At 39.6% G+C, this 26,951-nt stretch overlaps 1 protein-coding gene across 1 annotated transcript in view; it reads right to left on the reverse strand.

The window, feature by feature from the left end:
- Window positions 1–252: 252 nt before the first annotated feature.
- Umad1 (UBAP1-MVB12-associated (UMA) domain containing 1) overlaps window positions 253–26,951 on the reverse strand; it is a 156,980-nt gene continuing 130,281 nt past the window's right edge. Inside the window, exon 4 of the mRNA XM_027389904.2 lies at window positions 253–2,168. Coding sequence (XP_027245705.1) covers window positions 1,911–2,168 — 258 coding nt within the window. The 3' untranslated portion in view covers window positions 253–1,910. The remainder of the gene's footprint in view (window positions 2,169–26,951) is intronic.

Consider the following 26,951-nt stretch of genomic DNA (forward strand, 5'->3'; position numbering starts at 1 on the left):
TGAGGTAATTAACACTACTGGTCTTTACTAAATTTTCTGATGATGGAGATCTATGTAGATATTCATCCATTTCTCTCAACTCCTTTCAGTCTAATTTATTAGCCAGGACTAGTAAGCTTACCATTTTCAATGTTCCCACAGCTTATGCATAAGAGAAGATGTAGTGTTCTCTACACAAACAATATACTTAATTCTTTGCCTTCTATAGAATCTATAACTTGCATTTAGATATTAATGATACAATGGATGCCATTTTGTGGATATGAAAACAATCAAAACATTTATTTTAAACATGTATTTCACATTCTTAAAATATAATTGTAGACAAACAGTTTTTATAAGCACATTTATAATATGGTAGACATAAATATAAATGAAATGCATAACTATATAAATTTTCACATATTTTAGACAAAAAAACTACCTCTTTACATTACATTTTGAAAATACATTAACATGGATAGTTGAAAAGGATTGTACCTTCACAAAAAGTGCTACAAAATGTTCACATTTGTGTCAATAATAAGGCATATTTCCTATGTAGATGCTTTATGAAAACTAGGTAAAGACCTAACTTAAATCATTAACTTCACATGGTAATGTTAATTGTAAATGAAGTACATTTTTATCAGTACAAATGTTCCTTTAACTTAAAATAACTCAGACCTCTTTATCAAGACCACACCACACCTACTAAATGAACATGCATAGCACATTAAAAATAAAATAATTCTTGTACTTTTCTGCACAGTGTTTAGTTTTCCTGATACTCTCTTTGTGAAAAAAATATACTTAAAACTTTGGCACAGGATCAATAAATTATAACTAATTAAAAGAAATGACAACTTTTTCATGGCATAGAAAGTCTCCTGTTATTATTTACCAAATCTTGTGTAGTTCATTGGCTAATGGCAGTCCTGCCTAATTTTATTTAGGATAAATAATGGATATTCAAGAAGGACAAGTCATATTTGGGTGTCTGCCTACACTCTAAGTGGAAAGTAGTGAAACCGAGTATGTTTACCAGTTAAACACCGCCATCTGTACTGCAGCCAACAAATCCCTAAACAAGTCTTATCAGCAATGATACGTATCATCATGAGATGTTTTCATTAGGAGGCAGAGGAGGCAAAAGGAAATGCAGATCTCATAAACTGGGAACATATGTGGTAAGGAAGACAAACCAACTGAGGCAGAAGTGGGGAAAACTCTTTGAAAACTGGTCCAAGAATCCCCAGAGGGAATGTGAAGGGAACAAGGAGGGACAGAGCCGTCCTTCAGGAGCTTGGAGAGGGCCACATGGGTCTGTCTAAGCAAACCACAGTGTCCCCTTCACAGCATTCTTGAATTAGCAAATGATAATCAATGATGTTTATGAGAAGTTTCAAATTTCCCTATCAGTTTGTCTAAACTGACACTGAAAAAATTATGTTAACTGGAAGCTTTCTTTTGACCCCATTCCCAAACATTGTGGAAGCCGTTAAGGGAGTAACATCACAACTTCCTCTGAATCCCAAAAGCACCTTCACACTCCCTCTAAGCTCCGATTTTGGAGTCTTGGTATCCAGAGGAAAGCCTTGTTTCTCTTTCTGTCTTGTGTCTTCAGAGGCTGCAAAAATACTCTGTGCCTCTCTTACAATCTCAACAGCTTCACTTTTCTATCTACACAGGCAGTCTGAATTCTTATTCTTTTCCAAAGTGAGTTCCCTTTATTAAATTGTTGCTATCAATTTTTGTATAAAATCACTTTATTCTGAAGAGTAAACCCACGAACACGATGTTATTTTATGATCCTGGCTTGCCTCCAGGCCTTCAAGGGTGAAATGACAAGGAACATCAAACAGGGTTCAATAAAATAGGCAAACTTTTTTTTTCTTTTCAAGCTGTTAAGGTATGCACAGACACAAAGACTATGAATCACAGAGTACTGAATTTTCAAGAGTGAAATCATACCAGAATCGGGACAGGTTGTCGCCGACATCGTATGAGAGTAAGTGGTCAGGAAGGTCGCCGATGGTGCCCTGCACGGCCAGCACATGTGGAGCCAAGGTGAAGGGCACGTCACTCAGGAGCTCAGCTGTTAGGGAGTTGTTCTCCAGTGTCTGGCCAGCTTCATTTCCTGTCTCGGGACCTGCTACAGTCACACTGGATGTGTCTTCTTTGCCGGTCTAAAAATACATATATATTTAAAACATTTAGAACATATGAACTGTGAGGTTTGGTAATGGTAAATGTGGTATCAGGACATCAAAAAGCCTGGGGGATGAGTAATATATAAATACTGCCAGATTTGAACACAAGCATTTACCCATTTGAGAGATAAATCCATCCAAATCTCTACAAGATTTCAAGTTCCTATAGTCTGCTCTTACTCAGAGTGGCCACCCATAGTTCCCTTAAACAAAAATTCATTCTTGTTATTTCCCTGACCTTGAGGTCTCTCCAGAGCCTGTCTCTGCTCCCACCAATCCCAGGGGTGCCTTCAGGTTCTGCTCCGTGCTCAGCTTCACTGTGAAATGTCGTATCAGAGTTGCCCACTTTGGAACACCTATGAGGCAAACTGCCCAAGTTCTCATTAGGTGCTCTGGTGTGTGCTTTCATTCGTGGCTACTCTATTTGCATTCTACCTTAAAGCAGATGCTAGCTAGCATCCTCAAGCCAAGTACTCCATGTCTCTGCAGCCCTTGCCTGACACAATGTACTGGTCTGTCATGACACACACTTGAGGTTTGCCTTTAGTGTGCACCATGAGTATGGGCTGGAACCAACATGTTATTGCACAAAATTTCAAAGAAATATTGAGTGCCTTGTTTGATTTCTTTTCAATTGGCCTATCTTAGACCCAATAGTTTTATCAAAAGGCACGCACTAATTAGGATGGTCAAAGCAGCATCCATCATATGGCTAAACCCCAGAACTATAAATACTCATCAATAGTTTGAGTGGACAGGAAGTAAGTGTCTGTACATAGCAATGAAAATGGATGGCCTGCTACTACGAGCAGCTGAAATGTAATGCAAATAATCTCAGAGAAAAAAATCTTTTTCTTACCCTTCAATATTGCAGAATAATTCTCATCTTCAGAAATCAGATCTACCAGGCCCCTCTTAAACAGGCCTTGACCTGTAATCCCCAGTTACCCTGCCCTGGCCAACTCTTGTCCAATTCTACTAAAGCCTGGCTCTTGTTATTCACTCCCAGGCTGTTTCTACTGAGCTCGTTGCTTCTGCTCCTCTGTCCAGGAGGCTTTTCTCTCAGGTCTGCCCTGAGCTAGCCTGTCTTGGCCCATCTGTCACCTTCTGAGAGAGGTCTTTCCTCACTTCTTATTTAAACTGAACACTACCCTCTCATCTCTGCTCTGCATTCCCTGTCTCTTCCGCTTCTGCCTTTGTCTCTAGCCCTTAGTGTCTTGTCCTATGACTCACTCCAATCATCATCTCTCAGAAGCAGGCTTTCTCTCCCATGCTCACTGCTGTATCCCAAATGCCTTCGTCTGTACTTAGTGCTCAAGAATGTTCACTGCACTAATGGAAGCAGAGACCAAGCTTAGGTTCTAATGGTGACAGATGCTTGTCTCCTTGTTTAAGGAGAACTATCTTACATAAGAGAAACAGCATTTCTAGCAGACCTTTTATTAAGTGTACAATACACACAGGATACATTCATTGTCACTAAATTCTCACAAACCGAATGGACATGTGTAGTTAGCACTGTGATCAAGATACAGAGCATACAGGATTGTTTTCTAGTCACAATCTAGTCCTCCCTCAGTCACCATCATGACTTCTAATAGTACTGAATGGCTGCATCTGTGTTTGGATTTTTTCAATGTCTACTACTTAGGATAGAAGCTTTTGCTTTGGGCTTCTTTCTGTCAACATTCTGTGTCTATAATGTATCTCTACCATTACGTATTGGATGAAAACACTTTAGGAATGTATTAGTGCATAAGATGTATACTAGCTGAGATCTTAGGAGTCTTCTGGTTGTTATTTGACAGTGGACATTGGGCAAGGGGGAAGGGTAGCAAATAAGTGAATCCAGAAGATAGCTGGGAACAGACAAGTTGTCACGCTGACTAAGGCTGTAACAGCAAAGGTGAGGTGGAATAATTGAATTCTGGATAGAGTTTGAGTCTAAATTCAACAGGATTTGCTGGTGAAATGAGGTGGGGTAGGAACAAGAGAGTAGTCAAGGATAAATCTAGAGTTCTTGGCCTGACAATGGGAAGGATGGAGTCAACCAGTTACTGGGAGAGAGGGGTGATGTGAACAGGTTTGGGCAGCAACACTGAAAGTTGGTGGTGGAAGCTTGAGATACCTGGAAGCCATCAAGAAGAGCTTTTAGTAGGAAGGTGTATGAGCTCTGTCTGCAGCTGGGAGGTCTACTGGACAAAGTGTGGGCGAGGAATATTCCTTGGTGCTATACTGTACATGGGCACAGACGAGCTGGCCCTTGGAAAGGTGTATGGTGCCCAGGGAAGCTTCTTTCCATGTTCGCTTTTATTATAAGATTGGAAAAATAGTTACAACGAGAACAAAAAGGCCTTTAAGGAAAAAAAATTCATGGAAGATCAGTAGAAAAGGAAGTGTTTTCTTCCTAAGGTGTCCACAGCAGTCTAGATTAAGGACCTTAAGAAACACTAGTCTAGGGAGTGACTTGGAATCAACAAATCTTCCAATCATGCCTATTAATAGTGGTCTTATAATTTCATGAGAATATTTCTATATAATAATATTGTATAATAATTTCAGAACAGTACTATTCTGCTTACCCATAAACATGATCCTATAAATGTAAGATTATTTAATTCATAAAACAATTTTACAAAATAGTATACAACACCAAAGAACTTTCTTCCATCTGCAATGCAATAAACATACTATCCCCTGTATGAGAAAGCTTATTACACAGACACAGGGATGTGGGGCACAGGTGCTAATTCAACCCTAATTGGTCTTCTCAATGCAAAGTATACGAGGGTCAGCCAGATGCATGCAGAGTAGTGGAGAATGAAATCATTCCAGACATGTAAAGGGCTTCACTATGTGCTGGCTTGTGAGGAAAAACTGAAAAGGAAGTAGCATTTGTATGCACCATAAAATCCTCAAGATTACATATGTGCCAGGGCTTGGGTTACCCAAAATCAAATAGTAGAACAGTCATGAGCACAAGTTCTAGATCAGACTATTGCGGTAGAAAGCCCAGAATAATAAGCAAATGGTCTTGGACTATCTAACTTCTCCTTTTCTTTAGCTCAGTTGTCAAGAACAGACCCTTCCTTTTCAGTTTTATTTTGTCCTTGTATCTCAATCTCACTAGCAAATCCTTACCAGATTAGCTCATTTTATACTCTAACCAATCTCTCTCTCTCCATTCCTCCTTCCTTTCTGTTTGTTATTACATAGCCCTGGCTGTTCTAGAACTTACTAAGTAGACCAAGTTGTCCTCAAACTTACAGAGATGCTCCTGTTTCTGCCTCCCAAGTGATGGGATTAAAGGCCTTTGTTACCACACCTGACAAACCACTTTTTTTGCTTGTGCATAGAATACCATTGTTTCGGTAATTAAATTGTCCTTCCCAAGGGCCTTCTTGAAATCTCACCTCTCCACTAAGGCGGTGGAGTACTAAGTGTTAACATTCTCCTTTCTAAACACAGAACTTTGAAGGCTTAACTCTAACATCAGCATTTATTCCCAGTTGTGCTTTTACCAACCCTCTCATTTCCTTTAAAAAAATCATTCTTAATCTGGCAAAAAGTTTCCTAGGGGGCAGGAATATACCAAACCCCATGTGGTACTATAAAGAACTTGGTATATGTTACATCTTGTTCCAGTTGTCCTGACAAAGCAGCCATCTGGGCCCCAGCCCCAGTCTGTACAATGAGTGATAAGAGGCGAAATGATTGAAAATGGTGACAATGACAAAGAGAGCAAGCATCATGTACTGAACATGTCCCTGGTGCCAGGCCCTACCCAAGCTGCTCTGAAGGCATTCACTCACTGATGTCTTGTCATGGCCCTACAGGGTGTGTGCACTGTGAAAGGTAAGACAATGAGACAGGATATTTAAGGAAGATGTCTCAATACACACAGATTGTCACTGGTGAACTGGAGAATCAAGCCGATGATGTCTTAATAATTTGTTCTATGGACCTATACCTTTCAGACTGTGCTCCACAAAGACACCAGATCAACTGAGCAGCAACAGTTCATGCGATAATATCGGGAAAGCAAAAGCAATAATCACTAAATAGCATACCTTGGCTTACCCTAGAAGGAAAAAACAAAACAAAACAAAACAAAAAACCAGATTCTAATGTCTTTTACTGTTAGGAAGAAAGGGCAGAGTAAACATCCTGCAGACAGACTGAAAAGGGATGGAAAAGCAACTGTATTTTAAGATAAATTCACCCCATGGGAACAAGTCTACCAGCAGTCTGGATAAACCATGGGAAAAACCATGGACAGTGAAAGACTCCGCCGAGCTGACGACGGCTGAGGCAGATAGGAAGGCATTCGGGGATGCTGCACCACAGTGTTCCTTCTGTCTTTGCACAAGGCTGAAATTTTTCCTAAATCAAAGTTCTGAAAGTTTTATTTAGTTAAAAAAAAAAATACCAGTAGCAGCAATCTACCAAATGCCTCCTAAACCCATCTAAATTTCAGCTGTGCTGGATGGATGGCTCCAGCCTCCATCTCTTAACAGTTGGCTTAGTACCACGTTACAGTCTCCAAGGAGGCTGCCTGCCCTCTTGGCAGCAGGGTGAGTGCCATGATGCAGCTGCTGTTGGCATGCTGAGAGCTGGAAGGAGAGAAATTATACGGCAAAAACAAGAATAAGTCGCAAAGAAAATGTGAGTCAAAATTCAAGGGCCCCATACCAGCTAAACCAGATCACTAAGCCGCTAGCTTGGCAGCTCTTGGAGGTGGAGGTGGGGGCTGAGGGCTGGAACAGGTGCACCAGTGCTCTGCAGAAAGCAACCCTCACTCAGACACCGGTCTTGTGATTTTTTTTACATTTGCATAATGAAATGGATCTTTACTAGGAAGAATTAGTATGTTAACTACAATGGGGCAGAAGAATCAATTAGCCTTTTGGTTAATAGCCAAATTGCAGAAAACGATTTCAAACATGATGTTCATACAGCAGACTCTCTGCTCTGTGATTTGTCCTGCTCATAGAAATGGCGTTGGGTCATGGTTCCAGGCGCTAGGTTTTGTCATCTGGATTCGACACTTTCTTTCAAAGGCAGTACTTTCCCTTAGACTGTTAAAGATGAGTAAGCGGTGCCAGGCTTTGTTTTTAATCTCACAGAGAAAATTATCTATATTACCTTATCTATATTACCAACAACCATGTTTACAACAAGCTGTCTTCCTTTGTTTGTGTAAAAACAATTTCCTGGCCATCAGGTAACCTGTTAAGAACTGGCTGGCCAAATTTCCATTGAGCTCCTTATGATAAAACCGGTTTATAGGCACTATTCTGCCTTTTCTACTGCAAAAGGGTCATAAAAATTCATGAAGTTCCATTTGAAGAATCTTCTAAGAGACTGAGAAACACACACACACACACACACACACACACACACACACACACACACACACCAAGAATATAAGACATCTGACTCTTTTTAGGAATGGCTTAGAGAAACTCAGTTACTTCCCCAAGCAGCAGACAGTTGGTGGCATCCTCATGAACCTCTCCTAGGTGTTGGAGCAAGGAACTTTAGGTTTTGAACAGACAACTACATTTTCCCCAGCACAAAAGTCCAGTCACCACCATGGAAATCTACTGGGAGCACCAGCCTGGCAAAGTCACTGACACTCATCTATTTCCTCATCCCCAAGCAAACTGTGAATGTTGGTAATACAAACCCACTACACTGAGCACTCTAGACAGCTGCCCACCCTTTTCTCCAACCCATGCTTTAGACAGAGATCAAAGAGGGGCCCGGAAGAACAAAATATTGATGCACTGAAATTGAAAAATCAACCTCCACCAAAATAGCAACACAGCTCATTGAAAGAATATGAAACCAGGTACAAACCAAAGCAGGTAGCCCTACCAGGCATAGTTCTAGGACACAAGTCACATGGAGAAAAGGCACTATCAAGATCTGGCCTTCCGTGTCTTTAAACTGTAATGTCTATAAATAAAAGGCATGCTTCTTTGAACAATAGCTTGAACAAGCAACAGTGTCATTTTATCTCCCAAGATAGCCATCCATTCTATTCTGGCTTCAGCTGGTATCTGCTTTCATTACCTCAGCTTCTAGCTGGTGGGGTGAGGTACAGGGGCAAATCTGAGTTAGAAGCACCAGGGGACAGAGGTCAGAAGGTGACACTAACTTCAGCACAGATAAGGGACGAGTGTTCAAGCTGCTGTTGACACTGCCTCTTTTTTTTTTTTTTTTTTTTTTTTTTTTTAAGTCTGTTGCTAATGAATGTCTGTCTAGTTACAAAATGTGCCAGAGGATTCATCTTTCTTTGCCACTTCCAACTCTGGAAGCCCCAAATAATAGATCTTTTCACTTGGAATAAATTATATTATAAAAGCAGAGACTTTTTCTATTTTTCTCACAATTTGTAATGACGAGAGCAGTGCCTGATATAATGCATGCCCAATCAACATTTTAAATTAAACTAAACCTGCCACCCCTCCATTTTTCAGGCACTCTTGGTATGGAATTGATTCTTCATTATTGTTTTGATATTAGAAGTGGAGTCCAGAGACTCAAGCCTGGGAAGAATGTGCTCTCCCACACAGCTTCACCTCCCGCCCAGACTTGGTTTTAATTGAGGGGTTAGGTGAAAGAAATAGGCAAAAGTCTAGAACACTTTGCCACAGACACAAATAAATTAGGCAGGAGAGAATAATCCACAAAAACCATGTTTGTTATGTGGCCCGATCACTAACTCTCTGAGATTAAAGATTCTAGGCCAAGGAGTTGGATTCAGTAGCAAACTGAAGGTTGGGTTTTTCATTCTAAGGGGGGGGGGTGGTTGGAGAGATGTCTTTCTCTCTGTTCCCTCTCCTTTTCTTGGTGTCTAGTGTCACTTTAGTTCTATTCTGGCTCATGACTTTTCAGTATTTGTTTTTTTTTTTTTTTTCCTTCCATCTGCTTGAGTTTCCTGCGTGTCCCATCTTCCTTGAAACAGAAGAAGAGTAAGAGGAAGAAGAAGAGGAGTAAGAGGAAAAAGAAGAGGAAGAAGAGGAGGAGGAGGAAGACGAAGAGGAGGAGGAAGAAGAAGAAGAAGAAGAAGAAGAAGAAGAAGAAGAAGAAGAAGAAGAAGAAGAAGAAGAAGAAGAAGAGTCTGCCACCCACCCTCTTTTCAGACCTCCGGCTGAGTATGCACCGGGCAGAGGGGGAGGGAAGCAGGCGGCTGCTGGTTTCTGTAATCTGTTCCATGCATTCCTGGAAAAGTGGCTCGTCTGAAGCTGAAAACTCTTCGACGCCAGCTCACTTGATCATGGTGGAGGAGGAGAGAGAAGCTTTTCAGGAAAGGAGCGAGGCAAGGGCAGGGTGTTCAGAGTGGAGTCCTGCTTCAATGCTGCCTCTCAGCACAAAGGGCTGACCCAACCGTTCTCCTTTTCTTTTTAAAAGCAGGTTTAAAGTTACTTTATACAAAGTAATGATGTCTAGCCTGAAGACATCTCACATTTCCCCAGCAGGCCTCTCCGTCATTCTTTACCTTTCTCCTCTTTCCTGGCCCTAGAACACCTTCTCACTCCTGGGCAGCTGCAGCAGGCTTCTCCTCTGATGAAAGCGGAACTCTTGAGTGAGGATTACCTCCCTCTGCTCTGCCCAGAAGCATCTCTGGGTTTTCATCTAGACTCTGGTCCAGAGCTAACTGCTCACTGACTCTGCTGGTCCACCCTGTCCTGGCTCTTGCAAGACACTCTGCCCAAAAGGAGGCATCTTTGAATTGTTCTTTCCTTTAGGCGGATTAGACATTTAGTGGAATGATCCTCACACCCATCACTCATTAGAGAGTCACCTGCCTTACACCACACTCTCTCTACTTAGTTTTCTATGAGGAAGGGATAGCTGCTGACACCAGCTGTCGGCCAATCACGCCTAACTCACTGAATTCCCTGCCTTCCATGTCCGCTCCTCCAGCTCCGATTTCACTAATAATCATTCAATCCCCTATGGACTGTGTATATACTCAGGGTTACCAGCTCCCTTTCTGAGCTTTCAGACCTTGGCCTCCTTAATGTTTCTCAGCTTCACCTTTGCAGTTCTTCCTTTCTGATTTCTGAAAAGACAGCTTTCTCAAGAGTTGCATGTCATCTGCTCTTTCATTCCTCGAAATCTCAGCCCACTTTTCGGATGAACTCTCTCTGACACCAACTGTCCTACTCTCCCACTCTCAAGAGATTGACAGAAACACACACTCCATGGGTACATGGGTCGACATCTTGGCTGGCCCGCACATTTGCATACCTCTGTGCAGACTCTCCTTGGAATCTCCCAGGCCATCTTAAACTCAAAAGAGAGCTTATCGCTTTCCTAAATTTAATGCTTTTCTAATATTTTTTATACTACTGCATAATTTCATACAAATGTTTTACTGGTGATGTTTACATAGAAATTATGGATAGTTTTCTTTTTTTTTTAAGAGTCTGACTTTGCTAACCTAATCAAAGCCTTCCAATAAAAGGCAATCAGTAAATAACTTCAGAGGTTACCTGTCAGGTGTGTCTGTTGTATTTTATTTAAAGGACTTCTATTTAGCCAGTTCTCTATGCATAAGTGCCATTTGGGTGGAAGGTGAAGGTCCAAAAATACGGACGGACTGTGCAACTACGGAAATCAGAGTTTAAGTTAACAGTTCGACTAAGCATTTTATACTGACTTAAATCTACGAAGCTGACAACATGTGGCCATGTTTAGAGAACCACAGCAACCGATCGCAGTCAAGGTTACAAAATTGCTCAGTCTTTTACATAGAAATTCTTCAAGCTTGTTATGTACACCTGGGTCTGAAGAATTTGATATTTCTTATTAGTTACACCACATTCTACTTAACTTCCCATTTATACAGCCTTATTTATTTTGAATATCTCTTAAACTTCTTCAGCCTGTAATGTAACAGGATCACATCCCCTACCCCCAGATAATTCCAAAGGACATTAATGAAAGATGATCTTGCACACCACAATATGCTGAATATAAATCTCACTCAATGAATGGTTTTCATAAAATATTTCAATTGTCTGCATATACAATAAACTAGAAAACAAACAGATACTTTCTATTTTTGATATCTTCTATTTTTAAAATTCAGAAGAAAATTGTTATGTTATACTAGTCTGGATATGCACATTGAATAAACACAATTTATATGTTGGTTGAATAGAAATAATAAATATAGCCAGAAATACAAAAAAGTAAATGTAAAAGTATTAAACAATTACTTGTGTTCATTTCATCTATATGTTGATAGGATGAACACCTGAAATTCATAAGCCAGGTAAATATTTTCAGAACACTTAAATGTTGTGATATATAATAACTATTGTAATTAGTTCATGCCTTGTCTATTATTTGAGGACAAACTTAATCTGCTCTGCTGGTTTAACTTATTCTGGAGGTTTATACTACCATTGTTTCCATTATTATGAAAACCGTAAATGTACCATTTTAAATACGAACTGAGAATTATATTTTTAACCAGAATTCAATTATCAGAAGGATGCCATGTTTACCCTGCAGAAAATATAAAATCTGGAAAATAAGTTAACCCTGCTGATCTAATCCCAGAAAATAAGTAATTCTTCAACAAATAGGGCAATTAATTAGAAATGGAAAAAATCCTATTTCCTTTGTGATTTGAATTTGATGTGTGGACAAGTTCACACACTTGGAAACATTACAGCCAGTAAATTTAAACTGTGTGTGGTTTTTGAGTTTTTATTTATTTATTTATTTAGTGTGTGTGTGTGTGTGATCAGATGAATAAACACACAGACACACAGACAGACACACAGACAGACACACAGACAGACAGACAGACAGACAGACACACACACACACACACACACACACACACACACACACACACACACACACACACACACACACACACGGTGTCTGTGTAGGTCAGAGGACGACTTGTGGGATTCGTTGTTTGGCAGCAAGTGCCTTTCCCCACCTTGCTGGCCCGCACTGTGCATTTTCATATAGGCATGAATGTGAAAGCACCACGCATACAGACGTCCTGAGGCAGGCTAATAGATCCCACCATTGGACACAGGAGTGAGAGTGTTACTTGCGCTTGCTGCTGTGCCTTGCCCAGAGCTCCGCTAGAAAAACAATGTTTGGCAAACTGAAGAGGTGAGCAGAAAGCTGTGTTGTTTGACCTTGGCTCTCATTTTCAAACAGGTTATATTTCAAAATAGAAGATGGGGTTGGAAAAGTAAATACAGCTGTGTTTTCTCCACCCCTGTGTGAGAATGAAGGAGCCATTCAGAATGGAAGGAGGCCGAGGACCTCCTTGAGTGTGCAGTCGGAACTCAAAGAAGTGGACCATTATTTCATATCACAGAGAACTCAGGTCAGCCTTGCTTTGTTACTGTAGCAAAACACACACAACATAACACTTCCCATCTTACCTACCTTTAAAAGTCTAAATGAGAGACAAAGTCCCTACACCTTACACAGTCATCACCACTTCCCACTGCTACAACTGTCATTATGTCACAGGAAACTGTACCCATTAAACAAACCACTCCCCCATCTTTTTTCCTCGGACTCTGCAGGAATCTTTACTATACTTTTTATTCTTAGCCCTACGAATTTGTTTATTCTAGGAGTCTTCTGTGGGTGGCATTACAAGGTAATTGTCCTGTTCCGAGTGGCAATATTTCCAAGATCCAGTCACACAAGTCATAACTTGTATCAGAGCCTTTTCAAGGTTAAGTAATATTCCATAGGGTGTATATGGTACACTTTGTTTATCATCCAGCTTTTGATGGAAATTTGGATATTCACAATCTTTTGGATTTTTAGGAAAGAGTACAATCAACTAGGTGGAAATCTGTGCAACAATTCCAACAGGGACATAAGGAACCAGAGGTAAAGAAACCCTGAGCGTTTAAGAATGGGGAGGTCAGGGTACTTGAGGTGCAGGGATGTCCCTGCTTACAATAAAGTCATTGTATACTTTTCTAAAATATACTTTGCTGACTTAAAAATCATAGAGTTCTTGTAACTTAATATCTTGAGAATTAAAATCCAAGCATTAAGTGAAACCATTTCAATCTTGTTTGAGGCAGATCACAATCCCTAACCGTTCTGGCCACAATTACACTGTGTGCTGGATTCTTCTCTGTGTTGTTACAAAGTACAGGATGTGACTACCTGCTCTTGAGCAAAGTCTACCCGATAAAAACAATGGTGTCAATAATGCTAACAATGGATTGAAAATGGGCCAAATAGGCCCCAAGGTATGAAAAAAAGTACTGTAAAGATTCCTGTGGGGTCGGAGAAAAGATGGGGGTGTGGTTTGTTTATTGGGTACAGTTTCGTGATACAGAATGACAGTTGTAGCAGTGGGAAGTGGTGATGACTGTGTAAGGTGTAGGGACTTTGTCTCTCATTTAGACTTTTAAAGGTAGGTAAGACAGAAAATGTTATGTTGTGTGTATTTGCTACAGTAAAGCAATGCTGGTTTGAGTTCTCTGTGAGGTCAGTTTTGTATACTTTAAAAATCACAAGGCTTTACCAGAATGATAATCTTTCTATAAAGTGACTTGGAACTTCTCAAAGAAAAATATAACTTATCATGAGAAAATGCTTCTAGATCGGTAACTGTAAACTACAAATGTATAAATGACTCAGGGTTATCTTTCCACAGGGTCCCCACTGTTTCAGAGAGAGGGAACGAAATGATGGAGAGGTACACCATTACTGGTGATTTCTAGCTGAAAAGGTCTACCTGGACCTGGCTGCTGCTAAGCTACAGGGCTTCAGCAAGGTTCCCGACCTTCCTGGTTCCCAGTCACTTCTCTGAAACTTGGGCTAGCTGGAGCAGACAAACCAGCAGCAAGGAGCCACAGTCTCAAGAGCATAGAATCTGAGCTCTTCTTGACAGGATCCCCAAGGAAACAACTTTTAATCAGTGCAACTGGGAACTGCAGGAGCAATGGCTGAGGAGTATGTATCTTGAGAACAGAGCTCCAAAGTTATGAAAAGAATTTCTATAATGGAAGAATGCCCAGCTTTTTAGTGTTCTCGACTATGCAAGAAATAAACACTTAGCTAATGAGAAGAATGACAGGCATTTGCCATTTTTTCAGAAGTTATGGCTTAAAAACCACTTCTAAAGGATTTAAGAACTGAAAATGTATTTTCTCAGAGATGAGATTATATATATTTATAATAGATTATATATTAGTATAAATATAGAAATTTTAATTACTGTATTATGGCCAGAATAAGAAAAGAACAACCATACTAAATACATTAAAATGATCATGAAAGTCATTGTCTGAAATAGCAAATTCAATTTGAAGTAGTTGAAATTTGGGGTTTGAAAGGATTTTAGGAGCTCTTTCTAGATTGCTAAGCCTAGTATGCTGGGAGCTGGTATATCCATTAGAAATGTTCTAGGGGATCTGGAGAGTTGCATTAAGAATTTTTTGTTTTCTACCCAGGGGGAAGATGAAAAAATCGAATTTTCCTAGGATAACTGCAAAGACTGGAGAGAGAAAGGACAAGAAAGATGCATATACATGAAAGTAAACATATATTGTTCTTCTAGTGAGCCCGAATTCTATTCCCAACACCATGCCAGCTGGCTCTTAATGGCCTGTTGTGGGGATCCTATATCTTGGGTCTCAGTGGACACCTGGACTCATGTCCATATATCTAAATATATAAAGTAACATATAATTTAAAAATAAGAAAAAGTAAATGCAGGAGGGAAGGAGGGAAGGAAGAAGCAAGCAAGCAAGCACTTTACTGGCGGCTGCAACAACTACTCCTCAGAAGGGAGAGTGGACACAGTCCACCTGCTGGCTGACAGAGCTGGAAGAAGAAATGTGATAGGGAAGGAACTCACACAGTTCTTTCCCATCACAGTCAACTTTGTTTCCATGATGGCTGGACCAGAGAAAAGAGAGGCTGGGAGCTGGATGGCAGGAAGAAACAGCATCGCATAAGGCCCTGGGTCCCTGGTGTGTATGTGGTGTTTGATAACCGAATGACGGCTTTCAAAGTTTTGGGATTTCATCAGTTTGTAGGCAGCCACTTTCAGAACCTTCCTAAGTACAGAGTTTCTGACTACTTTCTAGAAATAATTGCTACAGTTTCAACTGCTAAATTGACCTAAAAGCATACACTTATAATTTCTAAAAGTGGTCTTAAATGTACAGAAACCACATTTAGAGTCAAATAAGGAATCCTGTTTTCCTTCCCCTGCTCTTTGCAGGTGAGCTGATGATGGGAATTCTCTGAAGACACTAAATAATTTACAGTCTCCTCATGAATTTGGAAACTCTGCAATTTAGAGAAAGAGCTCTGACACACTATCAAGAAGTGAAATATATTAGCTGTTACTGAATCTGGTTTTGCTAACTTTACCCTGGGTAAGCTGTAAGGTGGGCTGATTTCCAAGATTGCAGGCATTAGCTCACACTGAATGGCACTTACTTGCCAGTCATCTTAGATAACATATCTCATTAAGTTTTCTTTGTATGTGGTAGGTACCATTTTAATCTCTTTTGAAGCAGACAGGGGATGCTGGAGTGCAAAGAGGCAACACACTCAACTAGGAAACCATATGCTTACCCCCCCCCTTTCTCTGAAGCTCTCCTCATCTGACCTGTGGGAGGAAACACTGCCTTTGGAAGGCAGTGCATTTGTTTCTAAAGTCTCCACAGTATCTCCTACAGGAGGTTACAAAATACTTTATCTTCTCCCAAAAGCAAAGAAGGCACATCAATGTATTGGAAACCAGGTTTTTTGGGTGGTAGGGTGGGTGTTGTATTATGTATCATTTTATATCCAGCTGGATATGCTAATTCTATGCAGATCTTAGAAACCCTGAAATTACATACTGTTTAGACTATTTTAATCCCTGGAAGCACCGCTGTGATCCCTGAATAATGTATTTTTAAAATAACTGCTTTACCTTCACCAAACATATTCAGTTAAATTTAAGAACTTAAAGTGACAGCACACTGCTCTTTGTTCAGGAAGATGATTCTTCCTAAGGCAAGCCCTTGGTGGTTAATTGTCCAGACTGGCACTGACTACATTGTACTGCCCACATTTTCTAGCCCACAGCACTTGTGGGGCAAGGGCAAGAAGGTGCCAGATGGCTAGGACTTGGGCTGCAATCTGTTCTTAGGAAGGGGAAGGTTCTGTCCCTTTAATAGGTTCAAACACAAGCCATGGGCTCCTTTAACATGATTCTTGTGCTCTCTAAGCTAACAGATGATATCAGAGGCTAGAAAGGGGAATGAGAACATTTCCGGGACTTTATACAGTTGCAGGCTTCTGGGCGGACCTCGGCGATGGAAAAGAGGAAGTACATCATCACTGTTTATGCTCAGACCAGCACAAAGGAAAGTGGTGCTTTCACTCCTCAAGAGCCCAGTTGACTGCTTGGAGGACCACCAGCATACACATCACTTCCCATTAACTGCTCTGAACTAAAATCCAAACAGAAATTGGTAAGAGTGATGAGGTTCAATATAGAAATAGCACTGTGATTGCTTAAAAGATATAAAAATAGGATCATAAAACAGAAAAGTAAAATGAATTTTAAGTTAAAACAACCTTAAGATTCCAAGTGAATAATCACTTAGGAGAAACGCAGAAAATACCTTTACTTGTGCAAAAACATTCTCCCTTGGTATTGTTCCTTCAATTCCAGTAATCAAAAGAGTTCACTCTCTTTGAAAAGACAGTAACTGACAGTACACATAAAAGATACTTAAAAAAAATTATAGCATAAGCTTTGTACTGGCTCCTAACAATGAGCTCTGGGCCAACTCTTTTAGGGAAAATTAATGTGACACACTACACCAATAAAATAAAAGCCATGTTATCACCTTGCATTGTCATCTCAGGAAATCAGGCTCCCAATAACCCCATTATTTGTGTGTGTGTGTGTGTGTGTGTGTGTGTGTGTGTGTGTGTGAATTCATTTGAGTGTGGAAGCATGTATGTCACATGGCACATGTGGAAGTCACAATACAACGTTGGGGTGTCTTCCTTGCTTTCCATTCTACTCGAGACAGGTTTTCTCTTGTATTGATACTTTTCCTCATAGCAATAGAACAGTGACTAAGAAAGCTACACAATGTGTTTGTATTTTAAGCTGTCATTTCAAAAATAACTAAAATAAAGGTTTATATAGGCTCAGAAACTAAAAAGTTATAGTAGGCTAAGGGTTAATTTGTCATTGATGAAAAATACTTGGATCCATTTATCACAGTCTAAGTACACAGCACCTAGAGCCCTAAGCAGGAACAGTTAGATACACCGTTCAGTTACTTACTCCCCAACTCACACAGAGAAACTTCCAGGTCTGTGATGGCCACTCATGGTGAGCACCTAAACAGGTATATAATTTGAAACTTTGGTAGTATAGTTTTGACGTGCCTTTTTGATGTTGAAGTACACTGTGTTATAAGTTCCAACAGCACTCAGCACAGCAGCATACTGGGCAGGTCTGTAGTCTGGGAGCAACAGGCAATACTTACTGCTTAGCTATGTAGTGGCGTGTACCAGCTAAGCTTGTGATGGAGTGTACAGAGCACACTCCAGTTGTTAAGTGACTCATGAGTCTATGTCTGTACATTGTCACATATAACCCAGATATAAAAGTAACATAAAGCTGTATTTATAATGCCTTCAAAGTCAGTTCCAAATACTTAGGAAGCTTTTAATAGAAGCACAAGATTTACATTCTGAAAACCATAAAGGATTTTGAAAGAAATTAAAGGCCTGAGCAAATAAATGTAAGACTACGCTACATTCATGGATCAAATCTGAAGCTGAAAGATGAGCTCCTTAAATTGAGCTTCAGAATCATTGCTGTTCCTATCAAAATCACAGTGGCTTTCTTGTGGCAGAGTCTAAATGCATGTATACTTTGCAGGGACTAAGAGTCACCAAAACAATTGTGGAAAAGAAAAACAAAGTTGAGATTTCTAGTTTCAAAATTGCAATAGCTAAGAGCGTCCGTTGACATAGGGCAAGGAGACAGATCAATGGAATACAATTCACAAGTCTGGAAACAGACCCATGTGCCAACAGATGCGTGGTTATTCACAAGAGTGTACTGCGCCATGGAGGAACAAATGTTGTCAGCATTTAATGCTGGAACAGTTTTACACCCATAAGCAAAAAATAAAAAAACTGGAGCCCTGTATCTCATCACATACAAAAACTAGGTGAATAAAGAAAGAAATTAAAGAAGATACCAGAAAATGGAAAGATCTCCCATGCTCTTGGATGGGAGGATCAACATAGTCTTTTTACTATGGCAATCTTGTCAAAAGCAATCGACAGATTCAATGCAATCCCCATCAAAATCCCAACACAATTCCTCACAGTCCTTGGAAGAACAATTCTCAACTTTATATGGAGAAACAAAAGACCCAGGATAGCTAAAACAACTCTGTACAATAAAGGAATTTCTAGAGGCATCACCATCCCTGACTTCAAGCTCTATTACAGAGCTATAGTCCTGAAAACAGCTTGGTATTGGCACAAAAACAGACAGTAGACCAATGGAATAGAACACCTGATTTTTGACAAACAATCCAAATATATACACTGGAACAAAGAGAACATCTTCAACAAATGGTGCTGGCATAACTGGATGCAGATATGTAGAAGACTAGATAGACCCAAGCCTTTTGCCCTGCACAAAACTTAAGTCAAAACAGATCAAAGACCTCAACATAAACCCAGCCACACTGAACCTATTATAAGATAAAGTGGGAAATACCCTTGAATTAATCGGTATAGGAGACTGATTCCTGAATATTACACCAGTAGCACAGACACTGAGATCAACAATCGATAAATGGGACCTCCTGAAACTGAGACGCTTCTGTTAGGCAAAGAACACAGTCAGCAAGAAAAAAATGGCAGCCCACAGACAGGGAAAAGATATTCACCAACCCCACATCTGACAGAGGGCTGATCTCCAAAATATACAAAGAACTCAAGAAGCTAGTCTCCAAAACACCAAACAATCCAATTAAAAAGTGGGGTACAGAACTAAATAGACAATTCTCAATAGAGGAATCTAAAATGGCTGAAAGACACATAAGAAAGTGTTCAACATCCTTAGCCATCAGGGAAATGCAAATCAAAACAACTCTGAGATACCATCTTACTCCTGTCAGAATGGCTAAAATCAAAAACACCAATGACAGTTTATGCTGGAGAGGATGTGTCGAAAAGGGAACACTTCTCCACTGCTGGTGGGAGTGCCAACTTGTACAGCCACTTTGGAAATCAGTGTCTCGACTCCTCAAGAAAATGGGAATAATTCTACCCCAAGATCCAGCAATTCCACTCCTAGGCATATACCCAAAAGAAGCACATTCATACAACAAGGACATCTGTTCATCGATGTTCATAACAGCACTATTTGTAATAGCCAGAAACTGGAAGCAGCCTAGATGCCTCTCAACCGAAGAATGGATAGAGAAAATGTGGTACATTTACACAATGGAGTACTACTCAGCAGAAAAAAAACAAAAAAACAAAAAAACAATGGAATCGTGAAAATCATTTGCAGGAAAATGGATGGAACTCAAAGAAACCATTCTGAGCGAGGTAACCCAATCACAAAATGACAAACATGATATGTACTCACTCATATGTGGATTTTAGACATAGATTAAGGGACTACCAGCCTACAATCCACACTGCCAGAGAAACTAGTAAACAAGGAGGACCCTAAAAGAGACAAACTTTGTCCCCTGGAGAAGGGGAAAAGGGTCACGATCCCCTGAGCAAATTGAGAGGATGGGAAGAGGGGGGAGGGAGCTAGAGAATGAGAAGGGAAGAAGAGGAAGGATGCAGAGGTCATGAGGGAGCAGAAAGGTTGAGTCAGGTGTAGATTAGAAGAAAGGATATGTGATAGGTAGGGTTTTAATTGGGGGAGTGGTAGGGGAGGGAACTGGGATTGTCATGTAATTCAATCTTGTTTGTAATTCAAATAAAAAATGATTAAAAAAAAGGTCAAAGTAAACCAAAAGTCTAAGCTGAACTATAAAACTATTAGAAGCTTCATGACCTCCAGTTTCACACTGGAGCCTTAGCTATAATGCCCCAGTATAAACCAAATCAGCAAAAGAATCTATTAAGACATTGCGTCAGAGCAGCTGGAGAGATTGCTCAGCCGTTAAGAGTACTGACTGCTCTTCCAGAGGACCCAGATTCCATTCCCAGCACCCACCTGGCAGCTCACAACTGTCTGCCACTCCAGTTCCTGAGGATCTGACACCCTCTTCTGGTCTCCTTAGGCAGCATCAGATATGCAAGTGGTACACAGTCATACATGCAGGCAAAACACACACACACACATACACACACACACACACACACACACACACACTAAAATATTTTGAAAAGGAAAGTTCCTCAAAATTTCAAACTGTGATAATAAAGGCACTATCAAGAAAGAAAAGAGGCAGCATTCACAATAGATGAAAATGTGTGTGAGCCATGTATTTAGTAAAGGAATTACATCTGTATATATTTTTAAGGATTTTTGTTTTGTGTGTGGGAGTGTTCGTCTGTATGTATATCTACGCACCATGTGTGCCTGGGGCCCATGGTCCTTCACAAAAGCATCAAGTGCTCCTAACTACCGAGGCATCTCTCCAACCCACATCTGTATCTTTAAAAAACTTACTCAATAAGGCAAAGACAACCTATTTGATACAGCAAGGGTCTGAGTAGATATTTCTCCCAAGAACATGTGCAAAAAAAAAAAAAAAAAGTAGTCAAATGTAGGTCACTAGTCATCAGGAAATACAAATGTAAACCACAGTAAGATATGACTTCACACCTCAGGGTGACAATCAAAACTCCAGAAAATAACAACTGTTGGCCAGGAAGTAGAGAAATCAGTAGGGTCCTACACTGCTAGCAGAAACATAAAAGGCGTAGCCACTTTGGAAAACATGTCTGAAAACAAAATCCAGCAATTCACTCCTAACAGATCAACATAAAGAGTCGTACAACTGTTCATGGGTGTTATTCAAAGAGTCCAATGGAGAAATAATCTAAACCTTTACAAAGTGATGAACAGATAAATAAAAGTACTATATCTACACAAGAAAATATATAGCAATAAAAAATTAAAAGGAAATCATGTACTATTTCAGCACAGGAACTTAAAGACATTGTACCTAAGGGGGAAAAAAGGCGAGTGCTGTGTATTGTACGATTTCATTCATATGAAATATTCAGAACAGATTCAGTCTGAGAGAAAGAATGGAGATTAGTTGTGCAGAGTTCACTTTTACTTATGGCAGTGTTATATGTTCAGGTAATAGGGATATATACTGGTCCTTATATTTTTCTAGTCATACTAGTAAAAATAATTTTTGTCTTCTTTCAAAATATTTGATCATGAATTTACATTCTTTAAAATTTATTTAATCTACCTAACATATCTTTGGGTAATTTTAAAAGGGATGATGTAGATTCTGCTACATATAATAGACCTATAATAAGTAAGACACTGTGCAAGCCACCTTCTCCTTATTGCTCTGTTAACATCATTCTAGTGATCAGCTTCAGATACAGAACTCAGTGAAGAAAAGTCACTCTTTTTTTTTTGTTCGAGACAGGGTTTCTCTGCATTGCTTTGTAGGCTGTCCTGGAACTTGCTCTGTAGACAGGCTGGCCTCGAACTCACAGAGATCCACCTGCCTCTGCCTCCTGAGTGCTGAGAGTAAAGGCGTGCGCCATCAATGCCCGGCAGAAAAGTCACTCTTTTATCACATTGAATAAAAATGCTTTCTAAAAATAAGACATTTGATGTTTAATAATCACTAGAATGAGAAATTGTTCACATTGTTTTTCTAATTACACACCATTAATTCTTAAAATGTGAATTAATTAAAAGAAAAATTTCTAACAATGGACTTTAGGGTCATGCCAAATATGGTGTTTGAAAAGATTACCTTATAGCATCTTTTTGTTGCTGAGAAACATAAATTTCTGTGGTACATGTGTCCATCAGTGATGTCTGGAAAAACCTAAACCCCATCACAAGAGCATTTAAAAGGTAGTGTCATTAAGCGATGACTGTGTCACCAAGGCAGAGTGGACGTAATGACATTATGTTGGGAGTGGCTTTCATCATTTTGCTACAAATATGAGATGGTCCTCAGCAGCTGGCTTACTCGAGCACTTTCTGGTCCATCTCGTTTTGCAACAGAGTGACACAGCAAGAATGCCCTTTTTGGGCATCAGCTCTTTCAGATCAGACCTCCCATCTTCCCAGAAGAGTAAGAAGTCATTCTCTATTCTTTGTAAGTTCCCCACACCAAGGCCTTCTATTTTAGCATCACAGAACACACACTCTAGGACAGTGATCAATAAGAGACTTTCAAGATAAAGAATGTAATTCTTTGGGGGAAAGTGGATGGAAATCTAAGTTCAAGTAAAAGAATGATAGAAAATTTCTGACTGATAAAGAGCTTGTTCATGTATTTTTAAAATGGATGATGTCATGTATCAGATTACCAGACCTCAATTATTGGCTATATTAGAAAGCATGATGTAAGACTCTTTATAATGTGGGGAAATCCACCTTTTGTATCTAATAAACTTAGAATTTTTTTCTAATATCTACATATGGGTAACACCTTGAAGATTTACATCAAAATCTGCATCTTTATATTAATTCAATATTGTTAAATTGCTCTCTGAAGTAGATGTTTGGACTTACAATGAGTATGAGTATTTTTCTCCCTCTAGAATATCATCAAAAATTGACATTTTCACACTTTCAAATCTTTTCCAGTCTGGATGTAAACTCCTCTCACTTTCGATACCCCAGCCTAAAGGCCATCCAGAGATGGTGCTCTGTCCACCTCCTCTCAGCGTGACTCTCCGCTCTTCACTTTAGCCAGCCATCTCCACTTCATACCACAAGTTATATCCTTGGCTCGGCTTGCCAGCACTCGATGTCACTGTATTACCCCAATCATCTTCACTTCATCTTTAGGTTTTGGGCTCTCTCTCCTACTAAGAGGTGACGTCAACAAAGCACAGGCCTGTGCACTATACCGTGCATGCTAGGATGAAGCAGACTGCCTGGTATAAGTAGGTATTCACCACTGCCAAAAAGACAGCTGCCATGGGTTGGGTCAAAGAGCATCAAACCGTGCACTTCCCACAACCCACTGGGACCAAAGTTTACAGTCTACCTCTTGGACATGAATATTTTACTCTGTGTGACCCTCTATGCTTACATCCCACAAATACACTGCAGTGTATTTGTTGAAATATCTCCGACTGTGAGACCTTAGAAAAGCTGCTTCAGTAGCTTGGTTACTTAAGCCTCACACCCCCAATCCTTGTCTATGAAACAGGAGTGAGGGCATCCATTCTGTACAATATTGTGAGAAGTAGACAAGCTAAAATGTTAGCTATTGGTCACAGTCAGGTTCTAGATTGCTCTGTTCCATTATGTTATCACCTCCTTCCTGTCTATAATGAAATCTAAAAATGTCCATCAGGGCCACTGGGCTCAGCAGTATTCCTCATTTTACAGGAAGCCTTTTACTCTGAGAAGCCAAAGTAATACAGAATCCAATCACAACCAAAGAAAGACAGACTAATATCACTGCATGGACTGGGCCAAAGGAACAAGTGAAACAATTTCATTCTCTTTACCAATTGAGAATGCAGTTTAAATAGAACCAGTAGTAAATGTCAAAGTGTATATAGTTTCAAAAACATTCATTCCTTAAGAAATGCTGATAATCGAGCTAAAAAATTGGAAAGACTTGGCTTCCTCGTCGTCTTTTTCTTTATGTTTGATGACTGACTTATAAAAGAATCAACTATCACTTTTATAATGACTTCCTGGTTTCTAAAGCAGACAGCATGTACCAAGGGAGTATCTGACCCACCAATATTACACATCTTTCCTTCCTTTCATTTACAACACCCTGAGACAATCATTGCAATATCAGGAAGCGTTTTAGAATGGGCATTACTTAACACACATTCTGTGGGATAGTGGTAAAGAAGCAGATTGTCACCTGATTCCAGACACCTTGAAAGAATGTTGTATTTGATATGATTAATACTTGTAACCACACTGCACACTTTAGACACAAGACTGATGTAGGAATTGGAGACTTCCTAGGTGAAAACGCACTTCAAACCAACTATCAATTTTATTACAACATTTCAAAGTTGTCACAGTGTGGTCTCTTTTTAAGAACATTAATCTTCTATCAGCTTCCTTTAGAGATGGTAAATTGAAACAGATTAGTCATGTGTACATTTTAGCTTAACATATTTTACTAAAATCAATTGTTGTAGAAAAATAACAGAGACTATTAACAAACAAATGCTAAAAGTTATTTTTATTATTTATTTTGGATTTCTGAGACAGGAGCGCTCTATGTATGCCTGATGGTCCTAGAACTTGTTGTGTAGACAAGGCTGGCCTCAAACTCAAGAGATCCATTTACCTCCTGAGTGCTGTGATAAAAGCATGAGTCACCATGCCTGGATAAAGTTATTTTTAAAGGCACTAATAAATACTTTATTATTGATTCCAAAGAGTATCTGAAACTCTTAGCAATTCCTTTCTTAATCAGGTAATATGTCCAAAAATTCTTCTTTGGTTTTAATTCATTTTGGCTTAAATATATCAAAATGACTATCAAATGCAAATTCATTAAGGATCTCATAATTATAGTTAATAAACTAGGTGGCCTAAAGCAATTTGGTCTCAAGTATATAGATTACAATTTCATTTTTTTAAAGATTTTATTTATTATGTATACAACATTCTGCTTCCATGTATAGCTGCACACCAGATCTCATAACGGATGGTTGTGAGCCACCATGTGGTTGCTGGGAATTGAACTCCTGACCTCTGGAAGAGCAGTCAGTGCTCTTAACCTCTGAGCCATCTCTCCAGCCCTACAATTTCAGTTTTTACAGTTAACTTGTATTCATTCATTTAAAACATATTTGAGTCTTTGTAATATATACTACCTAACACATAGTATATTTTAATAAGTAATAATGCTATTTTATAATGTAATTTGTATATATTATTATGCATTTATTACTATTGCTAATATATCACTTCAACATTAAATGACACAATGTTACATAATTTTTCTACATAATTATTAATAATATTGCTAATATACATTTTATATATAGCTAAATAATATGACACACAACACTATATTTCTAAGTGGATATATTATTTTATTGGTTACTTAAAATATTTTTGAGACAGGCTCTTAACATGTAGCCCTGGCTGGTCTGGTAATTGAGCTATATAGCTCAGGCTTGTCTCAACCTCTTATTCCTCCTGCTGCTGCTGCTTCCCAAGTGCTGGGATTGCAGGCATATGCTGCTACATTGACTGCAGATATTTTGGTTAATGAGAAAATCCTCCTAAATTGCACTTGCTGGATTCCATTGACAAAATGAGGTATCTTTGATGAGAAGTGAGAATATCACTTATCTGTGGGCACAGGGATAATTACTTAGAATGCAATTACACCTGGTTTAGGGACGTGGCAGTAGTAACTTCTCCCCTAGGGTCCATAACCTCAGCAGCCACAGACAGTGGGCTAGGTTTACAGTATCGAGTATGAATTTCCTCCTACTGAGCAGGCCTGAAGTCTGATTAGGTGGCTGTTGGTTATCCCCGGGATATCAAGTGTCACTTTGCACCTGGAGACCTTCATGGAAAACCACAATTGGTCAAAATGAGGAGAACAACTGCCCACGCATGCCTAGCTCCTCCTGGTACAGCCACAACACAATCCCTACACCCATGCATGCCTGGCCCCTCCTGGTACAGCCACAACACAATCCCTACATCCATGCATGCCTAGCCCCTCCTGGTACAGCCACAACACAATCCCTACACCCATGCATGCCTGGTGCATCTACAACACTATCCCTACACCCGAGGCTTGGGGAACATCACAGAAGAGGGGACGACCAGGACACCTGCTTTGAGATAGCGTCTTTTATATGATAGGGAAGCTGACGACATGAAATTGGCACATTAGGACCATCTAAATGAGACCTGAAAAATGACACTACCAGTTGACATACTAATGTGGATGGCGTAAATTTCACAAGGTCCCACCATTTGACTAGTAGCTTTAGGCAGTTAATGGCTGCAGAAAGTAGGGAGAATCTGTCTAATCCCAAGTCATCAGATCTAACACACATACAAATATAAACAACAATAAGGGACTCAGCAGGTTGTACCTGTACGTTTATATGTACATATATACAAATAATTAAAGAAGAGCTCATGAATTTGAGGGGAAAGGATATGGGAAGAGTTTCGGGGAGGGGAAAATGATGTAAATGTACTAATCACATATTAAGTTTCAAAAATAAATGAATAAAATTTCTACCAAGATATGAGTCTTTTAATTTAAAGGGAACTCTGATGCTAATAAAAGAAACATGAATAAATCCAAAGATATATATCAAAGGATATTTTTACAACCAACAAAGCAAAATGATCAATCAAGTAGAGGTCACTCTAGCAGTGACTTCCAGTTGCCAAGGACAAAGCATCATCATCAGCGTGCTGAGGGAAGCAGTCTCTCATAAATGGCATTATGGTGAGCCCACATTTAAAAAAAGGACACAAAGACAAAGTTGGGTTGGGTTGGTAGAAAACGGGGTGTATATCTGGGAGGAGTTGGGGGCATGAGTATGATC

This window comes from Cricetulus griseus (genome assembly GCF_003668045.3).
Source record: "Cricetulus griseus strain 17A/GY chromosome 1 unlocalized genomic scaffold, alternate assembly CriGri-PICRH-1.0 chr1_0, whole genome shotgun sequence".
Classification (NCBI taxonomy): Eukaryota; Metazoa; Chordata; class Mammalia; order Rodentia; family Cricetidae; genus Cricetulus; species Cricetulus griseus.